Source organism: Etheostoma cragini, chromosome 9, assembly GCF_013103735.1.
Source record: "Etheostoma cragini isolate CJK2018 chromosome 9, CSU_Ecrag_1.0, whole genome shotgun sequence".
Classification (NCBI taxonomy): domain Eukaryota; kingdom Metazoa; phylum Chordata; class Actinopteri; order Perciformes; family Percidae; genus Etheostoma; species Etheostoma cragini.
This window is the reverse complement of record NC_048415.1, coordinates 28081715-28105303: the sequence shown is the minus strand read 5'-3', so window position 1 is coordinate 28105303 and position 23589 is coordinate 28081715. Positions and strand designations below refer to the sequence as shown.

Below are 23589 nucleotides of genomic sequence, written 5' to 3'. Positions count from 1 at the left end.
TGCCGCCCGGGTCTGGTCCGTCAAGGCCCCTGACCTTCGCCGCCACCCATGTGGCTGCGCACCCGACCCCAGCGGTTCCTCCCACAGGTGGTGAGCCCATGCGATGGAGATGGGGGTGCCACGTAGCTTTTTCGGGCTGTGCCCGACCGGGCTCCGTGGCAAACCCGGCCACCAGGCGCTCGCTGACGAGCCCGCCGTCTGGGCCTGGCTCCAGACGGGGGCCCCGGGCTTCCTCCGGGCAGGGTCACTCCCTCTCTACCTCGGTCTTTCATGGGGTTTTTGAACCATTCTTTGTCTGGCCCCTCACCTGAGACCACTTTGCCATGGGAGACCCTACCAGGAGCACAAAGCTCCAGACAACACAGCCCTCAGGTTCATAGGGACACACAAACCTCTCCACCACGATAAGGTGATGGTTCCCCGGAGAGGGCAACAACAGTACATCCATACATTTCATTTTCATAAATAACTGAGTTCTGATGTCAGTATATGTGCTACATTGATGCAGGAAGTGTTTCTCTGTCTCCACCTGTCTCTGTGGACAGAGCGGAGACAGCCTGTCTTCTCCAGCCAGCCAGGTGTTTCTGTGGCAACCGGACTGTGTCCACTCAGCCTGGAGCTGCTCAGATTCTTTCTGAGTCTGTGTTCTCAGTTCAGTTCAATACAAGGTGCTTTATTGACATGAAGTATTCAATAAAAATGTTGCCAAAGCATCAGACAAAACACAATAAACAGGTATATGTACTTTAACACAATATTAGAATGGCTTTATATCATTTCACTATTTGTATAGTAAATATAAAAAAATAAAAAAAAAGGTTATAAAGCAATATCAATCAAGTCTTCTCTCAGGTTGTGGCATGTTTGTGTACATTGGGAGACCAGGAGAAGGGTTTGAATTGACATTCAGCTCTTTGAAATCTGGTCATTGTTAAACTGTTTCTGTCTCTCTTGTCCTTTCAGACACCTTGCAGTCCCTCTGCCAGTAGGGGACTGTGTCTTCAGCCTCAGTTGGCTGCTTCCCACCTACTTCCTGTTTGCAGTAACCTACGATGTCCTGCAGACCCTGGCAGACGTGACTCATTTGCTGCCTTTCTACAGCCATAGTCCGGAGCCACACAACCACAACCACACCGGGACCGGGACTGGGACTGGGACAGCAGCCAACGGCTCCGTCCTGCTCTGATCCTCAAGCAGCCACATCGGAGACAGGCAAGGAGGAGTCGAAAATTGCCAAAACAAATATCAGAAGCTTCGCAAGTGCTTTTATATTGTATTCCCACTTATCACGCTCCTGATACAATCCAATCATTTTGACAAAAACAGGTTTATTTGTTTTTCAAGGAAGAAGATTAAGACTAGTGAAAAAAGAAATTGAGTTCTGACTTTATTGTCAGAATTTTGAGATTAAACTCAGAACTCCAATACATTTTTCAACATGCGGCCCTAATCCTCTTCCATAGTTTTGATGGTGGTCTTGGGGGCCATTTTTGCCCTCCACTGTCCCATGGCAACACATCAAACAGGGCTCCGTCTTTAATTGGTCTCTGCAACTGTGGTTGATTCCTGCTTTACAAATCAGAGGAAATGCAGTTTTAGTCTTGGATTTACAGCACAGTAGAGTATAATGCATCTGGTCCCTGGTTTTATAAATCAACTTTAAATGAAATACTAATCAATAATCTGTAGTTGAAAGAGGCCCTATTATACTCCTTTTCACTATCATATGTGTACTCTTGGGGTCTCTTCAAAGATGTTTACATGCTTTGATTTAGGGCTGGGCGATATAAAGAAAATCTATATTCTTGACCAAATACCTTATCAATATTATATTGTATGGTTGACTATCGGTGCTTTAACAACATGTTATTTACACAATGAGGTTTTTGGTAAATATTCTCCAGAAATGATTTAATGACTCAGTGGGTAAAGGTAAATAATAGAACAGCTAGAACAGTCTGGTAAGTTCAGAAAATGACAACACTTTACTGTAATGCAGTCTGTAAAACCAGGTAAAGACAATAGTTACAAAATTACCATATTACCTTATATCAAGAATCTAGGACGATATCTAGTCTCGTATCGCAATATTGATACATTGATATGTTGCCCATTCCTACTTTGATGTTTAAAAACATACTATGTTTCTCAAATTGCTGCATTGTCTCCACCTGAAACATTCTGTCTGAGCTCTTGGCCCGCCTTCGGGAAAAGTTCCGGTCTGCTCTGATTGGTCAGCTGGCCCACTCTGTTGTGATTGGTCAACCACATTCAAACACGCCACTGGACGGGCTGTGCTTGCTAAGGCAGACAACTGCTATGCACATGCTATGGGCAGTTGAGAAAAAAGTGGGATGACTGCGGGAGAGACTATACAACACTCTAAATCAGGGTAAAATAATTTATTTAAATGAAAATGTATATTACATTATGCTCTATTATCATAAAATTAGTCAACTTAACAACTGTCTCTTTCCTTAAGAAGATGAAGGACTCACACCTTCATCTTCTTTCATTCTTTTTCACCAAAAAGCTAAAGCATAAGTACTGCAGATGAGCCACCACTCCGCATTATTACCCTAAAACATAAAGTTAAGCCGCTTTCCGACCGGAGGGAGTTTTGCAGTTCCTACGACGTAACACTCCTAGAACCCTTTTTTTTCTCGTTTTCCGACCGGACCAATTTGGGGATAATTAAGTTCCTCTAACCGCGGTTGAACAGGCACTCTTTCAAAAGAAACAGAAGAGGTTATGATTTTGGCTCATTCATCCCTTTCACTTAATACATTGGACCTTCCTGGAACATGTGAGATTTGAACAAACACACACACATGGCCACAGCACAGCAGGCAGAGGCGGGGGAGAGAGAGATACCCGTTCCTCTTCGGGGGACTTGTATAAATCATGACATAGGCTATATGCATTACCGTTAGTATTTAGTTCATACTTTTTTTGTGTATTTGTTTTCTGATTTTAACAGTATGAAAACTGTTGCTGTGCTTGCGTCACTCCCGTACCCCTCCTACCAGTTTCTATGGATACTTGGCCAGTGTGAATGCAAATGGAAAACCAGTTTTGTGGGAGAGTATTAGTTGAGTGGACTGTTCCTATAGCTACGTTCCTGTAACTACCTGGTCGGAACGCGGCTTTAGACTGGGAGGGTTCCCATTAGTCTGTTCACATGCATGCTCACACATCAGGCATGTCTCTCTATGTATCCTCCCCACACACAAACACACCTTGATATCAAGTTAGGAAATGGCATGTCCTCTAAAGTTACATACTTCTTTTGTTATTTAATGCAAATGGAGATTGTTTCATAATGGCCCATTGGTAAAGGTTCCGAGGCCCAGTACGGGTCCGCAGCCCAGGTGTTGGGAACCCCCGCTCCAGTGAACTATAGTGTATTTTGTTCAATGCTATGCCCCCAACATTTAATCCAGGCTCAAGTTTGTTTGTTTTTTATCCGCAGTAGGATCATACGGACCCCCTAAAGGGACACACCCCAACCTGAAACCAGTCTGAGTCAGTCAGAACGGCTGCAGAGGAGGGATTCATCTTCATAAAATGTACCTGAGAGTGTCATCAACAAACTAAAAGATGATACGGCAACTGTTCAGATTGCATGCTGTGAATGTAAAATATTAACTTTAGCCACTTAACGTTAGCAGTACTTTGTTAGCGTCATTTTGCTGGGCTTAGATTGGTTTCTTGAAAGCACAAGATACTTTCACTCACCAGGAAGTGTCGTGTAACGTCCCCTTAGGGGCTCTGTAGGATCAAGTCCTGTACATAAAGAGACACAATTGAGCTGTGGATTCCAATGTTTGCAGTTCACCAACTCTACAGTGGGGCCAGTGGGAAGCTACGGTGAGGTTTCCTTTAGGAGAAACAAGTGACTGATGGGAACAACAATCTTTGACATTGGTCCAGTAGTAAGCGAGATTGCAGCAGTGGCAAAACAAGCCACAACGTAAATTAATAGGGCAACGCTTCAGCTTTTTACCTTCACACAGGTGCTGGTTTCGCCACTGACCGGCTCAGATTAATATTCTAAGGGTCTGACGACCCTATGGAAAGGATTTCTGAGGAGGTCGACCTTTCTGATAAAGAGTCATATTCTTAAATCTCCATTATGTAACTTTTTGAGTTGATTCTTAGCAACAAAACAACTTTGTTCTTTCACAAATATGTGCTCATTCATGTGTAATTACTTCCACCAGTTAATCCAAGTATTCTCAAACGCGTACAACCTGCCATTTAAAATCGTTCAGATCGCATAGCAACTCGCTCGTATGCATTCTGCCAGGTTAGGCCTCCATCTTTTAAAATACGTTAGCCAAAGAGGGACATACCCCCGCGTTTCACGCTTTTACACTTACAAGTTGCCTGCTTTCTTCTCTAAAGCTAATTCTGCTAATTGTATAGTTGCTTGGCTAACATGGCATGGTTGTACTTAACGCTAGAACGATGTCTAGGATGCCTTTTCTTCTTGTCAATGAGGAAAAAGGATTGTCAACCTTGAACATGAATGTAATCAATCATATGTGTCGGGATTTCCCTGGCAAACAACTTACGTCAGCATTTGTAACACAGACCAGCTACAGCTAGAACTGTTGTGTGTAAACAGTGGCTATATTAAGAGCTAATTTCGGTTTCATTGATATTGTTCATACTGCTCAGAGAAATATATTAAACATACAAACTTCTGTTGCTTCACTCCTGTAAACATTGCCTAACACTATTAATCTCATACAATATACAGAATAACAATAGCACTACTAACATTAGGTTGCATTTGTTTGGGAACTTATAAGCAGATTTTCGCAATGAAATGTTACCAAAATAACAAAACTATTACACTGGAAGGAACTCTCACAGACGCTAATTTCGCATTCGGCCACCATAAGAGTTAAAACACGCTCTAGTGGGAGGGGGTAGAAGGTAATATTCAGTTGGTTGTCAAATACAGTTTCACTGCTAGATGGGAGAAATTAAACAATGTAGCTTTAAAAACATCTGCGAAATTCCGTTCGCTAAACCCACCAATGTAAATAAAGTGATTTTAGCATTGTAAAATACTCAATTCAAATTCAAAATATTCAATTTCGACAGAAATATAAAACTGTGGAAAGCCGTTTTTAGGTCGTCTTTCCACTTTTCTAACCATCACAATTCTAGTGTTGGTTGAAATACACAGTTTACTGATTTACATGTGAAAATTTGTTGGCTCTAAAAGGATTGCTTTTTTATATGGAGTTTGGTGGGTCCAGTGCAAGTGACTTCAGAGCGGTTTCTGGTTAAACACAAAGGTCTAGAAGAGGTTTTAAAGTAAAGGGTGCCTTGGCATAATGTTGTCAGACACAGAGTAATAATCAGAGCCTGTCAGTGGCAAAACAAACACTTTTGTTAAGGCAAATGCAAACTGGACAATTGTCCCATTAACTTCCATTGTAGCTTCTCTTGCGTGATACTGGATCGATGTCAAAGTCATTTAGACACAAAAGCATAGAAAATAGGGTCCAGGAATGAAAAACGGTAGTTACCCTTTAAAGCCATTCTTTTTTTGTGTTTTGACATGAATAAAACACAAATTCATGATTGCCACCGACTGTCCTTTGTTGTCCTCAGCACTACAAAGCATTCCCACACACACAAATGAAAACACAAAACTCTTATCAAAATATATTTTATTCTGGACTTTTGTTTCACTGATCAGGACTTAAATGATAACAGATCGATGTGAAATAAAGAAACAGAAATGCTTTGAGAGCCCCATGGGAGAGCTGCTGCTGGGCTGACATGATGCTCTTGTGGCGGCACAGACGAAGGCCGACTCAGTGACTTTGGCCATGTTTATGCAACTGTTGGCTCAAGTGCTTTAAATACAGGGGTGAGAGAAAAGAAAACAATTCAATATTATCACAGGACTCTGAATAGGAACACATGAAATCTCAAAGTTCATTAGTAGAAATGTCCAATTTATTACAAGGGAATACAGAAGAAAATAAAGTTTATGTGTGGTTGGACAAAGCTCTGGAGGCAGATGTAATGTTTTTAGTTTAATTACTACTCGGAGGGAAGCCAAACTAAAGCTTTCCCAAACCTGAATCTTTAGATGCAAATCCTATTAAAATATATGGAAAAAGCTTCAACAATTCATGATGAAATTTTTTAGCACAGATAAAGATATTTTGCGCAATTATATTTTAATAGAGTGCTTCCTTCCCTACCTAGTGACCAGTGGTTCTACTACGCTAGAGCAGAGACGGCAGAGCGCAGAGCAGGGAATTTGAATTATGTGGATCAACCACAAACATATTTACTGAGCAAAGATACATTTTTTGTGGTGGGGGGGGATTAATAGACGTGCAAAACAATATTTGTCTGCGCTCAAAATGTCCCATGGTGCACGACAATTTAGACACAAATATAACTCCGTATGCAACCAATGGGATTGGATCTGCTTCCAGAGCAACTTTCTCCATGACTCTGAACTACAGCGATAAAAACGGGGGGGGAACAAGAAGAATTCCCTTGAGTCGTGGCTTGATTGAAAAATTACATTTTTATTCAATTTAAAGTGTAACTTTTTTTCCTTTTTTTAATTTTCTTCTGTGGAAGTCATTCCCTTGGACAAAGCTTCCCAAAAAGATTCAAGCAAAAAGAAAAAACTAAAAACTTTTCTTTATTAAAACAGACAAATTTAGTGGTAATTTTCACCCGGGACAACTCTTCCCCAAACAAGGTGCCTTCAGAATGACAGCTGAGCTCAGCGATTCTTATTCTCATTACACGGTCAACCTTTCCTGTTTGCAATAGCATCAAAGTAACAAAAACTAAAGATTTTCAAATGTATAGAACATGTAAATTAACGCTGCCAATAAATCAATTCACATTTATTTTTCAAATCTAGAAGGAAATTACAAAAATGTAACTTTAAATTTGTCTTCAAAAGAGTAGAAAATGTCAGTAAGGAACCTTGGAGTCGAATGGGAGCAGACGTTTGGCGGTGAGAGAACGGATTTATTAAAATCCCATTAAATGTACAGCTTGACATTTTCTGTTTTTAATTCACTTAGACTGTCGTGTTGGAGATGAAGACTTTACATTGAACTTTGGATGCCTTAGATCTGATCTGTTCATGTCCTCTAAATGCAGTGTAGTTATTGCGCCACGATATGACAAGTAGCTGGTAATAAAAACAGACAAAAAATTTAAAAAATGTCCAGATATTGCTTTAATGTTGAATCTGCTTTTTGAGCTTGATTGGGAATGGCAACTGTGTGCCGGGGATCCGCGAGTAAGATTCAACAAGAGGAAAAACTAACACGATAGGCTGCAGTATTTAGTTAGTGACGTGTGTCTGAGGAGGAAAACATCCAGGATTCTCTTCCTGTGGAAAGGCAGCCCAAAGTCCCACTAGAGCCAGGGATCGGCGGGCGGTTATGCTATTGAAACGGTGAAGACCAAATATCAGCCAATTTACCTGTCACAAGTCTTGGAGGCAGCGCTCGTCTGGAATAATGACGTTTATGTTTGACCAAAACCTTCAACAGGGCAGAGCCGAGGAACACAGAGCCACTCACAACGTCCTGAAAATCCACGTGATTCTTTACTAAAGAAAACCTCAGACTGACTGACACGCCATGTGCCTTCTTCTTAGAAAACAATTAGCTGTTTTTTTCGAAAATGTCTAATCATATTTTGTCTCTAACAGTGTATTATTATACTTTTGTTTTGTTAAAGAAGGAAGGACAATACTAGAATGATGTGTGGTGAGCGTCTGGCGTCATAAGGCTTCATCATATAAATGTCAGGAATTATTAGAATCGCAATAAATAAATAAAAAATTGCAATACAAATCAAATTGGCACCCATGTCTCGCGAAAGAATCAAATCGAGACGAAGCTTATCGACCCGGCCAAAGGACTCACCAACACTTTATCTGGATATCAGAACGCTCTATGGAAAAAAAGGTTTTAATCCCACAATAAGTCGTATTAGATACGTTCACATTACATATGCGGGACGCTACACCTGTTGCTGATGATGCAACATTAAAGCACTGGAAAATCTTCATTTGACTTTCTCCTGCAGTCTAGGGAATGAGGAAGTGATTCCAGACGTTGCTCGACTTCCCTTTTATTGCTGCGTTCACGCCGACATGTTCAGACTATTACGTCATTGTAATGAGCGAAACCGTTAATGTCGGCTGTGAATCGGAGTCAGGAGAGAAAAAAAGAAAGTGTCAAGCTGATTGCAAACTGACCGTCCTTGTGCAAATGCAGCAACAGAGCTGAGCTCTAGAGTCCGGAGAAGCGTCGGCCTCTTCTACTCCGTGGCTTTCCCTTCGGCTCTACCCTCTGTGTTTTTAGCTGCTGAGCTTATTTCTGCCTCCAGAGCATCTAACGCTTGAGAATCTGAAAAAGCTAAAAAGTGAGACAACACTTTCACTTTTTCACCAACACACTTCAGGGCATCATGTGTTTAGTGATCGGAGGCCTTAGAAGGTGAATCATTCAGAAATGGAGTCTTACAGATGCGGATTAAATGCTGGTAAAGGGTTCGAAAAAAAAGGTTTTTCTAGCGGTTTTGTTTAGGGAAAAAAGAGAACAGCTGGAATCCTCCTGGCTGAGGACAGGGTGTAATGTGAGCTGGGACCGGACTTACTGTTGCATTACTGGAACTCACAACAGCCTTAAACATTCAGACAAGTGGAGGTCAGCTTCTTGCCAATAGAAGCTTTTATTTTTTTGTTTCATCACACAGGAAACTGCCGTGACCGCCGGGTCCAGAGAGGTGAACTGTGGGTAAAACCATCTAGATCAAATAGTGCACAGAGGAGCTGTTTTTAAAGCATCTAGATGGACATCTGTGCTGCGTCCCATCGGATGTACACGAGGAAATTCAGAGTTTGTCCTCTGGAGAGAAGACAACACATGAACTACTGCACGTAGAGGTTAACCGTGTGAAGAGCCACTACCGAGCCATAGCAGCCTTTAGATTGGCCACACTGGTTTACAGTCCTGGCAAGGACACCGTTTGGTGTGAACGTCTTGGTGTGTCTGTGTGTGTGTGTGTGTGCCGGCATTATCCAATCATTAAAACTCTTGACCTGACCAGCCCGTCCCCTCTCCCAAAGATAAAAAATATAAAAACATTGAAACAAGAGATTGGAAATTTAAAAAAAACTAAGTGCCATCCTATTTTATGGTGGAGGAGTTGATATGTCTGCACAATGAGATCCAACTAGTAAACTTTTTTTCGTTGTTTTTCATTTTGATGACAATGAGCATGGTTTAAAGATCAAAAAAGCTAAATAGCTTCCAAATTTTGGTACATATACGGATCTGTAACTTTGTTTTAGTTTTTTTTGTCAAGTTTTTACTTTTTTTCCACTGCGTCCCTTCGGCATCTCTGTAAGAGTCTCCCCATATAGAGAGGGGCGTTTCCATCCGCCCGTCGATCCACCCTTCTGTCTGTCTGTCCTTCTGTTCATCCCTGTGTCTGGACCTGCTGTGTCGGGAGGGTGCGTGCTTGCTTCCTGTTCCTGTTTCCTGCTTCCTGTTTGTCGGTCGGCGGGGCCAATAGTCGTAAGCGTGAGCAGTACGCAGGGCAGGCTGGGACAGTCATTTGGCTATGTACACATTCATGGTCGGTCCATGGCTTCCAACAAACGGCAGCACTATTTCCGAAGGTCTAGTACACACACCTGGGACAAGAGGAGGACAGAGATCAATCTGTAGGACTGGACTGAACTGAACTGTCACCAACAGATGCTGGAAACACCCATCCAAACAGTCAATTTCATTTCAATTTTCATTTTAGTTATGGTGTCAAATCACAACAAGAGTTATTTACAGATAGAGTAGGTCTATAAAGACAATAGAAGTCAGAGCGGTGTGTACTTACAGATCCGTCTGATGCGCTGGCTCCCACTTTGTCCCCCGCTGCATTCCAGCAAACCTCAAAGATTCCCCCCGTCCCTCTGTAACTGTGGACCAAAGCACCCGTCTGCAGCAGGACAGACAGGAGGACAGAGTAAAGGGGCAGAAAATAGGAAGGCTTTAGGCTGTTTTACGGATAAAAACGTTGTTATTTCATGGAAATTTATTTTGAATCCTTTTTGCTGTGTTATGATCAATAACGCAACCAAACGGTCTGGATAAAATAATTTTAGTTGTGCAACAAAAACTCAGATGGGACAGATGACCATAGTCTTCAGAAATCCACCAGTTTAGAATTACAGTACAAAGAAAGCACAAGGTAACGAACATCCGGTTGAGATGTGGGACAACCCGGCGCTATATTCGGCGGCACTGGAACAATCCCGGAAACTTACCATTGTGGATATTGATAATCACGCATGTAACTGTTCAAATGTATTTAACCATTCACAGGGAGCTTTCGGAGCACAGTCAGCATGACGGGGACACCAGGTTGCAGGAATAGATCAGAAAGTGTCAAACTAGGAGACGTGTCTCACAAATAAGTCGTTTCAAAGGTAATCCTGTCTCGCGGAAATAGATCAACTGACCGGTGCAGGACAAGAAGACTACAAGAAACAAAGTTATTCCGATGGTCATTAATCACTTATTCATAGACATCCCTGTGTATTCACTGGGTCATGAAAGGTTGTTAACTGTTTGAATAAAGCTGCAAATGATCTGAAATCTTTGGACTCGTCATCTTTGAATTCTCCATCATCATTTCCTGATCTCAACCCCCACATCAGATATAGACTAGCTGCCGATTGACCAGAAAGATTTCCATCTCCTTGGCTATCATTTAAATGGAACTGACACTGTTTTAAACTGTGCATGTTACAAACACACAGTCCCTCCTATTCATTTTCTACCTGTGTATTCCAGATGTGCACGCATTTGTCAAAGGAGCCACTGGCCAGATGTCGCCCGTCTGGGCTAAAGGCCACGCTGTAGACCGGCTCCTGGTGTTTGGTCAGCGTATGGATACAGATGCCTCTCTCCACGTCCCACAGACGAACCGTGGAGTCGAACGATGCACTGTGGAAGAGCCGGGGACAAACAGCGTGAGAGAGTTTTGTTGTAGCGTGTACAGCAAGCTGAAAGGACGAAGGGAACTTTTTTCATTCTCGGCTAGCTAATTAGAAAACTGTTCCAGCGCTATGGTCTGTAACCCACACGGCACTCACCTGGCTAGCATGAGGTTGGCGCTGGGGTTGTTGGTTCCAGGGCCGGTGGGACTCCATTTGATGGTGTAGATTTCTTTACTGTGGGCCTGCAGGTCATGGACACACGAGTCCTGCTTCATACTCCAGATCTGAACAAAACACAAAAGCACAGATCAACGACTTTCTTAAACCACCATGTGTCGAAACGGAGTCGACGGCTAGTAGTCCTTCCCTAACCACTGCCCATGTGCGACTCCCGACAAAGATAGAACAGAAGTGTGACGCCTCACTCTGTAGCTAAATCAGTGAGCTCAACACACAGGGTGAAAAGAGGAGCTGTTTTTTGAAAGTTAAACCTATACTGGTGCAAACTTTAAATGCAATTATGAACCTGAAAATGAGCATAATATCAGCACTTTAAGGCGTAAGACTGGTAATTGTATATAACAGATCTTTGGTCAGACAATTTATTTGTTATTATTATTTTAATTGTTAGTTGTTGACACAAAACACGTTCAAAGCAACAAAAATACAAAGGGGGGGGATACAGGTAATAATTAGTTCTTTACGCCATAGCCTGGGTTTTTGCATTATTACATTATTATTATAATTATAATAGGTGGCAGTGATAGTGATAATTTAAGAAGACATGATGTCCACTACTACCAGGTTTAGCTCTCACCTTCAGTGTCATGTCGTCCGAGCAGGAGGCTAGCAGGTTCCCTGTGGGATCCCACTTGATTGCATTTACTTCATTCTGGAGGGAGAGAAGAGATTGGGTTGGTGATATACAGCATGTTGAGTGTAAATATGGCGTACGATATTACTTGCAATAAATAAACTGATATTTCAATATACACAGTTTTGTGCTCAACAAATTGCTGGTTGACTTTAAAACAAAAGGAAATCATTGATAACATTTATATCGAACACATAGAAATAGGCCTGCCCGATAAATCGTTATTGATTCACCCGTTTGCGATTTAATTTTTAAATAACGATCAACTAATTCTCATTTAATTTTACTAGCCAACTGCATCACTAACGCTACTTCTTTCTTCCGTGAGTTGTAAACATAGACTGTATAAAATAGGATTTAAAGCGCTCCTAATCGCTGGGAGTCAGGCCTACGTTGAATATATCAAGAACGACTTAAAAAGAATGACAGTTATGTTTTAAAGGGCAGTGTCTACTGATGTTTTCTTTCAACTAACAAAAAAAATCGGAGTGTCTGTCGCAATATGTCTAGGTGTCTGCCGCAATCGCAGCCTTTCATGCCATGTATATAGCGGCAGTTGATGACATAATTCATTGTAATGACAATAAATTTAAAAAACTATATATCATACAGCTCTTTACTAAATACTAAATGCAAAGAAAGGGGATTACGTCAATCCTAGGTCCAATTAAATGCTAACAAATACCATCATCCAAACCAGTTAAGACCAAATATTCATAAAAACAGTGACAGCAGACGTTTAAATCTCTTTTGGGCACTCCGAACACAGTAGAAGACACGGATGTGTGAATACAAACAAACCGCTTACCGTGTGTCCCTGGAATGTTTTAATGGGTCGGTCCTGTCCCAGTTTACAGACGTGGATGCACATGTCTGTACTACAGGAGGCAAATGTATTGTTGCTCTGCCAGTCCACGTCTAGTGCTGGAGCTGTAGGAGATGGAAAGGATGACGTCAGCGAGATTAAAAGCTAAGCGGGAAAATACTAATAAACAAGAAGAGATTCTTTTTGTACCTGAATGGAAGGGAAACTGTTGTTTGGCTTCTCCTGTATGGGCATCCCATATGATTGTTGTCTGGCAGGACACATGTACATGTACAGTTAGAGCTAACAACGGCTACACGGTACATTTGTTTGAGCCACTTATTAAAACAGGTCCTGGTTTACCTTGTCTACTCCTGCACTGAGGATAAAATTGCCTTTTTTATTCCACTTAAGGGCAAAGATGGGACCTTTGTGTTGGCCAAGTGTACTGGCCAGGTTCCCTGTGGAGCAAAACACACAGAAAGGGAAGAAGAAGAAAAAATCTGTAAATCTGTAATTCTGCCTCTAGGTGGCAGCATTGGTCAAGGGGGAACTAAACCATGTGACACAGACTGTAGTGCAAGATAAGCAAACCAAATCACCACATTCATTATTAGAGTTTCCACAGCAACACTTGTATTCATCCTCTTATACTTTCTTATATATAAATATATGTACATCAATAAACTTGTATCTTGTTTTTTGAACTCTTGATATAAAGTTGCAGGGTTTCCTGGGATCAATAATACATGTATGTGTTTAATAAATGCAAAGTCATCTCACCGTCCTTAGTCCATATTCTGGCAAAGCCGTCATAGGAGCCTGTTGCTAGCAGCGTGCCCTCGCTCTACACGAGAGAGAGAGAGAGAGCGAGCGAGAGAGAGAGAGTTGTAAGAGTGGCTTATAGAGCCGGATAGACAAGCATGGCAAGGCCTTAACGTGGTCTGTTGCAGTTGCACAAGTTCCAGGCTGAATGAGCGTGTGCTGTGATTCAGCTGGGATTAGAAGAGAGGCCTGTGTTTCTCATTAGCAGGGACACTTTCCAGGACTTTTTTTCTTTTGCTCTGCCCTTGGCTCAGGTTTCCAATCCACTGGCGGAACTAAAGGAAAATCCCACTCTCTGATGATCTTCAACTGTCAGACATCATCAACAGCTATGTTTCAATTTGCCTTTCTTGTGTATACAGGACTGTACATGCAGTCCACTAAGAGCCTGTTTTGTTGATGTTTGCTTCCTATGCATGTAAAGTTTGTTAAGTGTGTTTACATTTTATAAAAACAAGCATTAGCAAACTAAGTCAAAGTATTTTTTTAAAGATTAAAAAAACAAAATGTTGATAAAAGCTAATCAAAAAAAGAGTTATTGACCGACATGACAAATATTTCTTCCATTCCTACAACTCCGATCTGTTGCCATATTTTTAATGAATACACCCATGCAGGAAGACTCTAATGTTGCATGACGGGTGTGTGTGTGCGCGTGTTAGCGGGCTTACATTCCAGTCTAGCGAAGTGACGTCTTTGTTGCTGGGGACGTCCTGCCCCCCCTCTCGTATGCAGTGTCTCAGGACAAGCTGCGTCGAGCTGCTTGTACTGTTTTCACTCAGGTTCCAGATGCGAGCTGTCGAATCCCCAGACCTAAAACAGACAGAGACATTTTAACATAAAGCACGTTTCCATAGACGTGTTCCCGCTTTAACATTGTTTGTCGGACAATTTCTAACTGGATTTTCTCAAAAACGTTTTTAGTTAATAATTCTTTTATTTCTGGCTATAAAAAATGTATCTTGCTGAAGTGGCCCACTCCGCAGCTCCCTGCAGTCGGCATGTGGTTATCACAGATATCAAATATTCTCCCTCTGGAGCAACGGAGTTATGACCTTGATCACAATTCAAGACCTTGGAGACTGTTGCATTCCTTTCTCCCAAGACTTTGCTTCATATTTCCTGTACAGTCCTAGTTTGATCATAGTTAATATATTTTTCTATCATTCTTCCAATTTAATGTGTGTAAATTGTAGCATCAGTTGTTGTTTGGGTGTGAGATTTCTGTGTATGTATTTTTTATACATACATACATACATACATACATACATACATACATACATACATACGTATATTGCAATTTCCCCACTGTGGGACAAATAAAGGTTTTTCTTATCTCATACATACATAAATAAATACATATATACATCCAAACACACACTTACTGTATATACACATATATTCTTTTTCTGTTGCTCATTTTGAAGTCTGTTGCATTTAAACATCAATTAAAAAAAAAAAAAATCAATAAGTTGCAGCAGTGAGGTATTCTGCTTCATTACTCCCACCGTACACATGGCACATTTAAAAACCCTACAACCACGTGTTCCTGTAAAGCTGATTTCAACGCAGAATTGTTTTTTCGCAAAAATCACAAATTGTGCTAAATCTACTTTTTCTAACTTCTTCTTGGGTTTTCACTCGATCTAGCTGAAAGTTGGCATATAGCATCTTTAGATCGCCATGACAAAAAACTACCACAAGAATGTTGCTCTGTTGCTTGCAAACCACAAACAAAACTCGGACCAAAGAACAACTTTAGCATCTCCAAACTAAATGCTATCAATGTTTGCCATGCCAATTTGGGGCTAAGGACCAAATTTAGCAAACACTGGCCATCAGGCGGAGCTACAAATATGAAAATTCTTTATCTCATGAAAGACTCGTGCAATTTTTACATAACTTGGAGGGAACGATCTGGGGCCCCTCCAGAGGCCACGCCCAAATCATGTGTACTGATTTGTCAAAAAGGCCTGGTACTATTTACTACAGACCTAAGGTGTTGCAATATTTCCTCACATTTCTTCGTAGCCGCCGCTTTTGGGTTCGACTTTACGCTTGGACCCCATCATAACTGCTTGCAGTTCTAGTATTTCAATTTGCTTGACAGTGATTTAGACCACTGGAATAAGTAAAACACGATGAGATCATAATATCACAATACAATCTCACTGAAAGACATCACTGGAAAATGATCTTTGGGTAATGAGCTGTAGTTTGCACAAGAGATAACGGGCCACCCCGTGGCTTAGGGTTGAGCTTAATTTATGTCTGCGGTGTTAACTTTACCACAGCCTTCATTTCCCTCACACCATACTGGGAAAAAGAGAGTGTGGAAAAACATGACACTGTTTTGTCAAAGCTACAAAACGGCTTCATGGAAACGGTGTTCTTAACAGTGTTACAGGCAGACAGTAGTTTAGACATGGAGGTAAACAACAGTCATGTTAATGAATAGAGAAGATAAATGTAATATTTCGCAGTACGTCAGTGTTTAACATATTTGTTTACTTCTGTTGCCAGGCAACCTGCTTGCCTTTATTTACACTCTCTTCTTCTCTACTACACCTTGCTTATTCACAGATTATTTTGCCTGAACGCCCTCTAGTGTTTGGGATAATACTGCAATGAACAACGTGTTAAGCATGAACGTCTCTGTGCATGCTTGTAATGAGCGCATCTTCTACGGCGGCCCGTGTCACGCTCGAGTATACCAACACTTTAAGGGGATGAACCATATCGCTTTTGAGTCAGGCTGGGGACCTTCTGTTCATCTCTCTACCTTGTTAACTTTCATCTTTCTACTCGCGCTGTCTAACAAAAGCACAAAAGCAAATTTCATTTGATGCATGTAGAGCAGTATTTCTCAAAGTCCGCACCAACCTGCAATCAAATTATGGTCAATCCAGACCATACACCTCATGTTAACAGTAAAATACATTGATGAAGTGTTACATTTTCTATTTTCAGGGACATTTTCTATGAATCAATAAGTTAGTTATATTGAATCTACAAAAAACTAACGAAACGTCCAAAAATTAGACAAAAAAAGCCAAAAAGGGTGAAAAAAAACAGAGAAAAAAGCTTTAAAAACTCTGAAATTAACAAACAACTAAAAATGCGGGAAAATAAACATCAAAAGAAACTGGTTCCGAATTCCATGTAACAATACCCAAATTAGTCCAAATGCTGAGCTGGAAAACAGAACTTTTGACTTTTTGGTGCTTAAAAGTTAAAAGTTAATAGTTAATTGATTAAATGTTAACTTGTTATGGCCAATCGTTCCGGACCTCTGACCTGGAATAAATATCCTAACCTAGCAGAGGGAAGGGGACCTACCCTGATGCCAGCAGATCGCTGACTGGGTTCCAGGCACAGATGAAGACCTCGGACTCGTGGCCCCGCAAGACCATGGCCTTGTTCTGAGGGATCTCCACATCTCCGTCTACCTCCATCAGGTCTGCGTGGTTGTCTAAGAACAGAGTTGGATGGGTGACACACAGCGAAGCAGGAAGTTAGCAAACCAGGAATGTCTAGAAAATACATTGTCAACAACCTTCTGTAAGGTCTTGGCCATTCTTGACCAGTATCAGTTTGAGTGAAGTACCCGCACAGTGTTCACTAACAGCCAGCAAACCATCATAGCACGGCTTTTTCTATGCGTGAACGTATTACTCACTAGCTAAGGCATGGGCTCCGTTCTCCTCCCCGTTGGCAGTATTCTCTCCGTTCTTGGCATTGCCGGCGATGCTCCCCCCCGTGGTCGATGTTGGTGCTGAAGCAGCAGCCTGTTGTTGGGCCATTTTGTCCCGGTAGGCCTGCTGCCTCGTCTGAACAACGTCCGGCATCACAGCATCAATCAGGGACAGAGACTCTATGGGCCGCCCGTCAAATAACGTGCCGTCCTATAGAGTGGGAGAAATACCAGTTAAATACCAGTTTAGAGAAGAGAAAAAGGCCACAGGTTTCAAAGGTCCATCTATTGGACAATTTTCAGCCAAGAATCACAATCACAAAAATCCTAAATAAAATAAACACACACACACACACACACACACACACACACACACACACACACACACACACACACACACACACACACACACACACACACACACACACACACACACACACACACACACACACACACACACACACACACACCAAAACCTGACAAAAAACTAAAAACTGTGCTTTCTTAATCAAAAAACCACCAACTTTCCAACCTTCCCCCCCGTACCCTCCCCACACAAACAAATAAAGACCGGAGACATTTGTCATCTTGTTTGTGTCCCACCTCATTGATCCTGACTTCATACTCACATAAAAAAAGTTTTTCTTTTTACCCAATTATTTTTACACGGTTTACACGGTCCCGCTGAAGGCAACGACATCATATCATTTAAGTAAAACAGAGCGAAAGCAGAAAATGCAGTGCATGTGCGTTTTTAGTGTTTAGAAATGCCACATGATTTACTGCCTCTAGAAGTGTATGATTCAACTTTTGTTTTTGTATAAAGAAAAGAAAATCGCAATTCTCAAATAAGACGAGAGGAGAAGAGAGGACCCACCTCATTGATGCTGACTTCAGCCTCGACATACTGCAGGCCCTTCTGGATGATGCTGATGAGGGCAGCAGGGGGAACCAGAGCACCATTGATGTTGGACTGGCTGATGTGACTCTCTATGCCAAATGTAAATGCTGAGTGGGAGAACCCTGGAGAAGAAAAGAGCGGGAGGAGGAGAAGATATTTTTAACGTTGGAAGGCAATGACATGCTGTACATTAGGGATTGACCAATCATTGGCACCGGGCAATTATGAAAGTAAGATATTAAGTTTTGTGTAACATTAAATAGTTTGTAACATTCCAAACAAATCTTCATTTTGACTAAAAGATTTTCATTTTCACTGTTAGTGCATATTGGTTCTAAATATTGACTTTCGTGTTATTAACTACTTCTTATTGGTCGATCCCTGCTGTATATCACAGTAAATCAGGACTTATTCAAGAACTACATTTTGTGTTTTCTCCACTGCCAGCGTACTTGCACGCTACTGTTACTATTCTTTTTGCACTCTTGAGCAGTTCTTATACATGTTTCTTTTGGAGGTAGCATAACAGATTGCTAGTATTGTAACCTCTACAGCTGCCCATTTTCCAGTTCTCTCTGCTGTAGCACACCTGAACAAGCTCATGCTCAAGCCCTGGGCCAACACGTGAGATGCATTGGGTGCACCAGGCGTGTTCAAAACCATAACGCGATGAGCATTCTTCCATTGTTGTGTGGCGGATGTACTTTCCACTGCGATAACAGCTGCATTCAGTAGATGGGCTACAGCAAAAGCACTCGCACATTATGGATTCACTGGGTATGGAAAGTCAACATTTATAACCCGGGCATAGTATTTAAGTAGGAATATTATTTAATCACTTCAACTTTCAGTATTCTGCTCAAATACAACAACCTGCTTGTTGAATTTAAAACAAATGAAATGATTTCCAACTTTCTTTAATTGAACAAATTGAACATTGAATTGGAATATAAATGGTGCCACTAAAAGTGACAGTTACATTGTAAAGTGCTATTTTCCACTGATATTTCCTGTCAACCAACACAAAAAAGTATCCATCAAAAGAGCATCTTTCGCGATATGTTGCAGCCTTTTGCGATGTTTTTATTGCGCCAGTTGATATCGCGATGATGCTATAAAACAAACCACTATATTGTGCAGCCCGACTAGACAGTTTGATAGGTTGGTTTGAAAACACACCACTAATAAAAGTTGGTTAATTACCAATATGTTATGGTTATGACAGTTTAAGAAAACATCGACTTGATAATATAATACGGTCTTGAGACAATACCTGACTCCTGTAGGTATCTGTAGACCAGGAAGTTGACCTCATCACTGCTAATGCTCATCTTTACTCCTGTTACACCATGAGGTCAGCACGCACACACCTAGCCTGGAAAACAGAGAGAGAGAGAGAGAGAGAGAGAGAGAGAGAGAGAGAGAGAGAGAGAGAGAGAGAGAAATCTCATCAGTGAAGGTCCACAGTGTAATGTTTCAAAATGCCCTCATTAAAGGTAATTTGACTGGCAAAACAGTTAAAATCCTTCTTATATTACACGATGATAAAAGTAATCATTTTTAAGAAGTAAAAAGTTTTGAATACATTTTTACTTCTTCCAACCAGACATTAAATTAAGAGTCAATGTAGTCAACATTATAATCCTACATTGAATCATTGTGAAAACCAACCTTTCTAGATGTTGTGTAGTTACTTTGACAAGGTCATCATCAGAAAAAAAAATTAGTACATTCATGATTTTGTCCATGTTGACATTAGTTGCTGCATGAACATTTATTAAAAACGTTGGTTTGTTTATCTTTTTATAGAGCTAGAGGTCTAGACCCCGGGACGAGGTCGTCATGTTTAAATAACGGCCATGTTGATTCAGAGACAGCTTTGTCGAGGCAGTTTGGGTTTTAGTTACATTTTACATGGCGGTCAGTGTTAATGAACAATAGTGCTCCGCTATGAACTTGCACACACATGGTTTTTATCACAAACACGGTCGGTCAGTGAAGGTGTAGTCGCAGCGGTAGGGTTCGATGCCAGTAACGTACTCGGATGACAGAGTGCACGGAACAAAGCTTTGGGGCTAGCATCTAGTGACGAGCATCTAATGACTAGCAAGCACTTTCTTGCTGCTGCTGCTGTTGCCGTACAATGAGTATCTTCCCCGAACATACGCTGGAGCCGGGTGCTTCCTGTCTCCCCCCTGTATCAACTTTGTTTTTTGCCGCGTTACCACAGACACTACGCACCTCACTTTTGCTTTTCGGCAAGGACCCGCCCCACTCTGCATATGATTGGCTAGAACTCATTTTAATAGTCATAGCCCAGAAATCCAGCACCAGGCCCGGGTACTTTAAGCACTGTTCCAGTTAGAGTTGCGTTCCTCTCTTATGATCGGTAGGTGAAATCCATTCACACGAAAGTATAAAATCGCATTAAAGTTCCCAAATGTATTTATTTATTTTTTCTCACGGCCGCACGCAGGAGTTCCGGCACGGAGGAGCCCTACCTGTGGCTGACATATGATAAACACTATTTGAATATGGACGCTGACCATTGTGTGGCTTATTGTTTAGACAAAGGTAACGTCACCACATTTGATAAAAGTGTAGCTCAGAGTTGTTTTCCCAAGCTTTTCTGTGGGAAGCACACGCAGCGACACAGACATAGAACTACAGGTCAGCACAGGTTTTTGAAGACAAAATAAGTGGAGGCAATTTTAAATGATAACAAAAAGCAGTCCCGTCCCTGACATAAATTACAACCATGGGTTGGGAGAGGGAGGCTGTCAACCTATTGTTGCGCTAGCTGCGTGATACACCCAAGGAGGAGGCAACTTAACCGTTTAACAGCCCACAGAGCGGGACAACAACTAGTGTGTTGCCAAAACGTTATTCTGTTCCTCGTGTGCGACATCAACAGTAGGGGTGGGAAAGATTTATGTCTGTTCCCCAGATTCTCTATTCTTTATTTTTTACCAATAATTAATAGAATATTTTCTGTATATACGGTACAGCTGACAGCAGCAACATCATGTCCGTTTCCAGCTAAACAGAGCAAAGACAGAAAATCCTTGTTAAAGTATGTACTTCCTTACTAAATATAATAGACTGACAAGTGATGTGCATTCATTTTAGAAAACAAGTACATGTCTTGTGTCTCTGGAAGTGTATTATTAACATTTTGTTGTTAAAGAAGAAAAAAGCAACACTCATTACTATGGAAACGTAATACTTTTAGATTTGCAATTAGAGATGGTCCGATACCATTTTTTGCCTCCTGATACTGATTCTGATTCCTTAACTTGTGATACTGAGTACAGATCTGATACCAGTGTGTCATATATTTTATTATGTTTTAACAGCTATAAGCTACTATCCCTGTATGGATGTGATATGGTTTCTATCTTTGTTGTCAGTCTGTCTCAGGTTAAACTCTTTGAGAAACATAAACAAACAATGAATGTTACAGAAATGTCTTTTATTATAAAGTTTGACAGTCAGTTATAACAGAAAAAGAACACAAACAAATCAGTTAAACATTGATTTTCTTTAGGGCTTTATTACGTGGTATCTTTTATAATGAAAAAATGTTTTCACGATTAATGCGTGCTGATTTTATTTCTATTGCACTTTGTTTACTGTGATTCTTGAAGTATTGGGAATCGACAGTATTGAGAATGAGTACTGTGATTTTCTTATCCATCTTTAACAAAAACAAAATTGGAAGAATACACTTCTAGAGACAATATATTATGAGACATTTCTTAAAACCAATTGTTTCTTCTAAAAAGAAAGCACATCACATGTCAGTCAGTCAGTCAGACGGACATTTATTTGGAAACGGATATGATGTAAACCCTATTGGTGGTACCGTATAAACAGACAATATTGAGGTGAATCATTAGTATATACTGTATATGTATTGATTTTAGGGGAAATGATTTTAGAAATTGTTGCCAAAAAAAAAAAAACTAATTCCTTTGTGAAAGAAGCATTTGCTAGGTGTCTGCTGGTATACAGTACATCTATTTCTCATGATGTGCAGTACTTCAGCCAATGATTGAAATTTTTCCTCACTCTTCTCCCTAAGCTGCTTCTCCACCTGACCACGCATACTGTGCAGAATAATCTAATGTCCTAAATTAAGTACCGATCCACCATCAACTGTCAACAGAAAAACACAAGGAGGAGTAGTCACCAGGATTGTAACACCTCTTGTGATATCACTTCTTCAGTTTGTGCATCCATGAACATGTCAACGGATCGTGATTCAACATTGCTTTTGTCCGTGGTTTCATGAACCAAAAAGGCTGGAAACCACAACTTCAGAAATTCCTTTAGAGCCAGAGAGCCTATTCCAAATAAGGACACTCTTAAAGCCCATTTCCCCAGGGAATAATGAGGCATGTAAGCGTCTGAAGCATTTAATGGCATTTAGGCGGGAAACACTCATGGGTACTTTCCCAAGATGTTAGATTTATGTGGTATGGAACACCGAAACATTTAGCATGATTTGTGGCCTTAATATTTACATTAACAACAACACATTTGTTGATCATGTTAGTTGGTCATCAAAATTTAGAATTCACACTGAGGTGCTGTCATCTTCTATACTTTCCACAGGTAATTAGATTGTTCTTTACCAATAACATGAGGGAAAAACTAGCCACTGCAACAGCAAACAGGTTATAATTACACAACATACATGGCATTGTCTAAAAGTAGAAGATGGCAAGTGTTGTGGTGGGCCACTCTTGTGATCATTGACTATTCATGCTCATCCTGCATAATCAAGCTACAACAACAGACTTCCCACTAGAAACAGTTGCATCACCCTCACAAGAGAATACGGCTGCCAAGGCTGATCTGTTTGGGGATGTGTCCCTGACCCAGGAGACCGGCAACAACTCTGTGGCCAAGACAGCAGAAGAAGAGGTGTTGTCTCTGGCATGTCGGCTCAGCGACACTTTTCTGTGCCTTGACGCTCGGTCTCAGTGTTTCATAGAGACAACTGTCAGCAAGCAGGTGAGGGTCCGATATACAGCAAGCCGACAAAATAATACCTCAGATGAGGTACTCTGAAGTAGGACTATCAGCAAAATTTCTAAATGTGGTTATTATATTAGAATTTCGGAGAAAAAACAACAATTGAATATGAAAACCAATATTTGATTGTGAAGAAAATAAATAAACGCCACAACCGTGGCTGTCCGCCTCGGGTGTCCTCGCCTTGGCCTAGGCCGCTGCCCTGCATGACCAGAGTCACACAGAAACGTAACGTTAGCAGGACAAGGAGGAACAATTCAACAACCGTCATGTACGACTGCACAATTAACAATTTTATCAAAATTGCAATATGGACTAGTGCAATATCCAGATCCAGTGTTTCTCACTCCTTTGTATGTATATACACTCACCGGCCACTTTATTAGGTACCCCATGCTAGTAACGGGTTGGACCCCCTTTTGCCTTCAGA

The 23589-nt window shown here is 41.1% G+C and overlaps 2 protein-coding genes and 2 long non-coding RNA genes across 7 annotated transcripts in view; 3 read left to right on the top strand and 1 right to left on the bottom strand.

Moving 5' to 3' along the window:
• The window catches only part of si:ch211-51h4.2, a 91405-nt gene extending 89138 nt beyond the window's left edge, over window positions 1-2267 (top strand). For all 3 annotated transcript variants that reach the window (XM_034882328.1, XM_034882327.1, XM_034882326.1), the window contains one exon: window positions 964-2267. In XM_034882328.1, coding sequence (XP_034738219.1) covers window positions 964-1186 — 223 coding nt within the window. In that variant the 3' untranslated portion in view covers window positions 1187-2267. The remainder of the gene's footprint in view (window positions 1-963) is intronic.
• A 4916-nt stretch (window positions 2268-7183) lies between these two features.
• Window positions 7184-23589, top strand: part of LOC117950914 — a 21587-nt gene continuing 5181 nt past the window's right edge. Inside the window, exons 1-2 of the long non-coding RNA XR_004657999.1 lie at window positions 7184-7195; window positions 9223-9224. This is a non-coding gene — a long non-coding RNA (uncharacterized LOC117950914). The remainder of the gene's footprint in view (window positions 7196-9222; window positions 9225-23589) is intronic.
• Window positions 8458-9194, top strand: LOC117950922. Its single transcript, XR_004658008.1, has 2 exons — window positions 8458-8580; window positions 8613-9194. It is a non-coding gene; the product is annotated as an uncharacterized LOC117950922 (long non-coding RNA).
• Window positions 9274-23589, bottom strand: part of tbl1xr1a (tbl1x receptor 1a) — a 49045-nt gene continuing 34729 nt past the window's right edge. For both annotated transcript variants that reach the window (XM_034882330.1, XM_034882329.1), the window contains 14 exons: window positions 19393-19494; window positions 18096-18241; window positions 17204-17429; window positions 16864-16996; window positions 14196-14337; window positions 13483-13546; window positions 13063-13160; window positions 12910-12970; window positions 12703-12824; window positions 11838-11912; window positions 11177-11304; window positions 10862-11027; window positions 9916-10017; window positions 9274-9715 (listed from right to left, as the gene is read on the bottom strand). In XM_034882330.1, the coding sequence (XP_034738221.1) occupies window positions 9689-9715; window positions 9916-10017; window positions 10862-11027; window positions 11177-11304; window positions 11838-11912; window positions 12703-12824; window positions 12910-12970; window positions 13063-13160; window positions 13483-13546; window positions 14196-14337; window positions 16864-16996; window positions 17204-17429; window positions 18096-18241; window positions 19393-19450 (1548 nt within the window). In that variant the 5' untranslated portion in view covers window positions 19451-19494 and the 3' untranslated portion in view covers window positions 9274-9688. The remainder of the gene's footprint in view (window positions 9716-9915; window positions 10018-10861; window positions 11028-11176; window positions 11305-11837; window positions 11913-12702; window positions 12825-12909; window positions 12971-13062; window positions 13161-13482; window positions 13547-14195; window positions 14338-16863; window positions 16997-17203; window positions 17430-18095; window positions 18242-19392; window positions 19495-23589) is intronic.